Source organism: Eretmochelys imbricata, chromosome 2 (assembly GCF_965152235.1).
Source record: "Eretmochelys imbricata isolate rEreImb1 chromosome 2, rEreImb1.hap1, whole genome shotgun sequence".
NCBI lineage: Eukaryota > Metazoa > Chordata > Testudines > Cheloniidae > Eretmochelys > Eretmochelys imbricata.
Genome location: NC_135573.1, coordinates 98,625,504 through 98,630,495, shown reverse-complemented (window position 1 = coordinate 98,630,495; position 4,992 = coordinate 98,625,504). Strand labels below are relative to the sequence as shown.

Below are 4,992 nucleotides of genomic sequence, written 5' to 3'. Positions count from 1 at the left end.
GGGGATCGGTCGATAGGGTTGAGCTGCCTTGATTTCGAAGGGAGTGAGCAAAAATAAATAAATGCAACCACCGTGCGCTTTACCTTCCCATCTCAAACTGCGGTGGGACTACGGCAGCACCCGCCTCCCCGGGGCGGGGGGGTGGGGGTGGGGGAGACATCTGGCCTGGCACTTAGGCATCTCCTGGACCTGTTGTGCCCACTTAGTGACACCCTGCAAGGGAGGGAGGTGGGCGCGCGCTCGCCGGGCGGTGCTGGGCTCGCCGGGCGGTGCTGGGCTCGCCGGGGGCTAGTGCTGGGCTCGCCGGGGGCTAGTGCTGTGTGCGCCTGTCCCTGTTCTCCCGGGAGCGGGGGCTGATTGCTCTCTTTGCCGTTGCCAGGCTGTGTGCCGCCCGCCCTGTGAGGACGCCTCATTGCCCTGCCCGGAGGAGGAGGACTCGGATCCTGTCCCCCAGCCAGCTGCCCCGGAGAGAGAACAGGGGAGGAAATAGGCGCAGCTCCCCCTCCCCCCGACCCCTTGCGCCCTGATGCCGGCGCCTAGCCGGAGCGGGAGCAGCTGCTGGCCCCTGCCGAAGATGCCGGGGCTCGGGCGGCGGGGGGCGCTGCCGGAGCCCGCGGGCTGCTGCTCCTGCCTGGCGGCGGCGCTGGCCCTGCTGCTGCTGCTGCCCGCCGGCTGCCCGGTGCGTGCGCAGAACGACACGGAGCCCATCGTGCTGGAGGGCAAGTGCCTGGTGGTTTGCGACTCCAGCCCCTCGGCGGACGGGGCCATCACCTCCTCCTTGGGGATCTCGGTGCGCTCGGGCAGCGCCAAGGTGGCCTTCTCGGCCACCCGGAGCACCAACCACGAGCCGTCGGAGATGAGCAACCGCACCATGACCATCTACTTCGACCAGGTCAGCCAGCTCCTGCTGTAGCCGGCCCCCTCCCCTGGGGCTGCTGCACCTCCACCCCGCCATCGCTAGCCGCCCAGACCCTCCCCACTTACTGCCCCCCCCCCAACACACCCCTGCTGCGGTCCCCTCGCCTGCATCCCAGCCACTGCATGGAGTTTGCAGACAGCATCCCCCCGGCTGAGCAACTTCATCCTCCCGAGGAAGGGTTTGCATTTTCATTATGCCTGCTACATAACATAGGCTTCTGCTTCGCATTTCTATGGCGCCTCCCAGGCAAGGATCCCAAAGCTCCCAGCAAACCTTTTCTGATGGGAGATGAAGGGGGCGAGGGCGCGCACGTTCCAGACCTCAGGCCAGCAGGGCGTTCAGGGTAGCAACCCCCGTGCTCACGGCGAGTCAGGGAATCTGCCCATTCCGAGTGGATTTGGCAGAGTTACCGCGTCTCCCTTGGGTGAAGGGTGTTTCCTGTCCTGTGGTGTCAAAGTAGTCAAGCGATGCGTAGCGAAGGAGTAGGATAATGTTGCAGGATTTATATACAGTGCAGAATGGCGGTACTGTCTCACAAGGCACCCTGAGCTCATTCTGTTCCCATCGTATCTTTCCTGTGTGGCTCCCCCCTACCGTTTCGCAGGATTTCCCGATTTTTAATGCTGCCACGGGAATTGTTGCGTGTTCGGATTAACGAACGTGTTGAACATCTGCAACTTTATTTATTCTGTTGCATATGGATCTAGAACTCGTTAGTATCTTAAACAAACACACACACACACACCCCGCAAAAAAAACCTCTTTCTCTCTAAATCTTAATCAGTTACAAGTTTAACTGAGGAGTCTCGACCATGCCCTTTGATATCAGAGAGAGATTTCTGTACGTCGTTGATTGTATATGTTTGGCTATCATCAGTTTGTTCCTGTAACTTCATCTCCATTTTTCCACAGTAATGAAACTATTTTCTTTTTCCTGGTGGTGTTCATTTTTTTCTTTAGTTCGTTAGGGCAAATGGTGGGGATTAAGGTTTTGATTTTTTTTTTAGGGGTGTTGCTTTTTAATTTTATCCATAATTTCAGTTCAGGGGGGGAAAAGGCAAAACAAGGATTGCAGCCTGTAAATCTAATAGTCTGATAGAAAATACTGAAAAGGGAGAGAACTGATGTTTGATATGCCTACTGGCTAGACCCTTCTTCCCTCTCCCCTTCATCGTCTCAACCCCTCAAATATAAAACACTCCGGACTGGGATCACCAATCATCGTAGCAGTAGGTTGAGAAATAAAGGGAAATGGGAAGAAAGGAAGGAAGGGCTTAATAGGACTCTGACTGTTTTTTCCCCTCTTTCCTCCTTTTAATGACTCTCTTATCTTAACAAGCACAGTGAATGGTAATCCACAGAATATTGAGAGATTGGATAGAGCCAGGGTGGGGATGAAAAACAAGAAAGACATTCGGAAACCCCTTTTGAAACATTCAGCCAGGTTCACAGTTGTGTTTTGCTTTGAGTTGTCTAATCTGCCTGGGTTTTATTGTTTTTTTAAACAGCTTTTCTCAACTGAATTTGGAAAGACTGAAATTTACTACTTGCCTAGTTATAGGTAATGAAACATAGGCACATTCACTATACAGTGTGGGTTTTATCCGTGCCCAGTTAAAACACCCAAACAGTTTGTAGGTAGATTTCTGAGAGAGGAGATTGGGCAGAAGAATTGGGGGCCTGATCTTGATCCTATTGACTTCAATGCAAGTTTCATCATTAACTTTAGTGGAAGCAGGAGTAGGCCTCTCTTGCAATGACTGTGTAGATGTTGGTATTTTGTGAATGTGATTTCCTCTTAATTGTAAATATGGCAAATTGGGAGCATTCGGGGGGGGGGGACGGGGGGGGGGGACGGATGGACAGTAACAAACCCGGAACAGTTTCTTCCCATAGATTCTCTCCTGCCCCTTTTCACTTGGTAAAATGATTTGGCTGATTAACTTGGCGTAGAAGGTCACCTTACCTCATTCTAATTGTACGAGTGCACTCCCTTGCAACAGTCTTCACTATTCCTTACCCCAGGTTCTGAGGCAGCCAGAGCTTCTTCCTGTGGATATAATGCATCCCACTTATTTATTCAAGTCAGTTATAATTGGTACCAACCCTCCAGAGGAAAAGAAAGAGAGGAGTGAATTGGCAGAAATGATATATAATTCCTCCATCCCTCCACTCAGCTGCAACATGTTCAAGTCCTATTTTGTTATGTATTTGTTTAACACGTTAAACTTAGGGAATAATTAGTTCCAAAAGTGCCATATAAAAATCCATTGCACATTTACTTGACTGTTACTATTCCCTTCTCTGTCTGTCAGTGATAATATGCCTTCCCCTCCTTTACCTTACTGAGGGTGTGGTGTTTTCACTCAGTTTAACAGGGTCTGGGTTCATCACTATGTTAATAAATCACTTTATGAACTACAATACTTTTTAAATGCCTTGGAAATTGACTCCTTCCCCCTGCAGTATGATTTAACTGTATTGCAATTACCATTTCCAATAGGCTTTATATAGGTCATGGAGCTGATGCAGATTTTTTTTTGGCACTTAATTGATTTGTTTTTGTTTGTTTGCTTTCCAGGTATTAGTTAATATTGGCAACCATTTTGATCTTGCTTCCAGTATATTTGTAGCACCAAGAAAAGGGATTTATAGTTTCAGTTTCCACGTGGTCAAGGTCTATAACAGACAAACTATCCAGGTGGGTAGTAATTTAAACACTCCATAGAAGATTCTTCATTCCTGTACTCTCTTTGCTTTAAAATTTGGACCTATAAACACTAGTTAGTATGTAAAAAAACACAATCAGTGAAGAATTTATACATTTACTGTTTATTAAAGTGAACATTTTGTCTGCTGTATAAAATGATGGAATGAAATAAGAATAATCATTGATTACTTTTTGATTAACTCAAACCTGTTGCTTTTGAGTGTGAAAGGTTAATGAAGTGCATAAACAAAAATTACTTAATATTGAGAAAACTCAGATTTTGTCTCTTTGCATTTTAGGTAAGTTTAATGCAAAACGGCTACCCAGTGATTTCAGCTTTTGCAGGGGATCAAGACGTCACCAGAGAAGCAGCCAGCAATGGAGTCTTGCTCCACATGGAGAGAGAAGACAAAGTGCATCTCAAACTGGAAAGGGGTAACCTCATGGGAGGGTGGAAATACTCAACCTTTTCTGGCTTCTTAGTCTTTCCACTATAAAGAAAGACCAAATAGGAGCCAAATTCTTGAGCTAGAACAAGGATTGAGTCTTTAATGACACCCTGAACTTGGCAGAACATGATGATATTTCCAACCACGCAGTCAGACTGTCATGGTAGAAGAATGATAACCTTCTAAACTCCAATATTTGCTTTGAATATTGACAATTCCTCGGGAAACCTGCGCCTCTAATTAGTTTTAGACGACAGTGATCTTTAGGAGAAATGAAATTATCGACCTGAGCAATTTGTACCTGTGATTGTAAAGTCAATTTTGGATTTTATTGTTGGGATCATTGACTTTTTTTCTTTCTTTCTGTTGTTGTTGTTGTCCTGATGAGACAAGTAACTCGGACCACACAATCAATTGTCAAAGGCTCACTCCAGAGCCAGAAGAATCCACCACCTGATGAAGTGTTCTTTCAATGATTTTTTTCTTTGTGTTGTATAGCCTTAAGAAAAAAAAAGAAAAAGAAAAAATGGCTTCAGTCTCAGTCCTGCATTTTCTGGGGGAGGGGGAATTCTGGACATTATTGTGTCAAGAAGTGCTTTATCCAGTGAAGCAAAATTTGCACGATTGGAACCTATTTTGTTTTGTGTTGTTCATATTTTTCATCAACAACTTATTTTTGTTTTCTGATTTTTTGTGCTAAAAATTGTAAGCTAGATTGATCGATAAGACAAAACAAAGCACATATATACTTTGTAGCTTCAAGTAAAACTAACCAATGAACAATTCTATCTGCACTTTTCAAATGATCTTTACAGATGCATTTAGAGAGGGAGCTATGTGATCCTTGAGTTATAACCTCAAATCCATAAAGAAACTGACATTTCTGAATTATCCTGACATTTCTAGAAGCAACA

General features: G+C 46.1%; 1 protein-coding gene across 1 annotated transcript; it reads left to right on the top strand.

The window, feature by feature from the left end:
* Positions 1-526: 526 nt before the first annotated feature.
* On the top strand, positions 527-4,126 carry CBLN2 (cerebellin 2 precursor). Its single transcript, XM_077809080.1, has 3 exons — positions 527-892; positions 3,501-3,620; positions 3,929-4,126. Exons 1-3 carry the CDS (start codon positions 527-529, stop codon positions 4,124-4,126), a joined length of 684 nt encoding a protein of 227 aa, XP_077665206.1.
* The last annotated feature ends 866 nt before the right edge of the window (positions 4,127-4,992 follow it).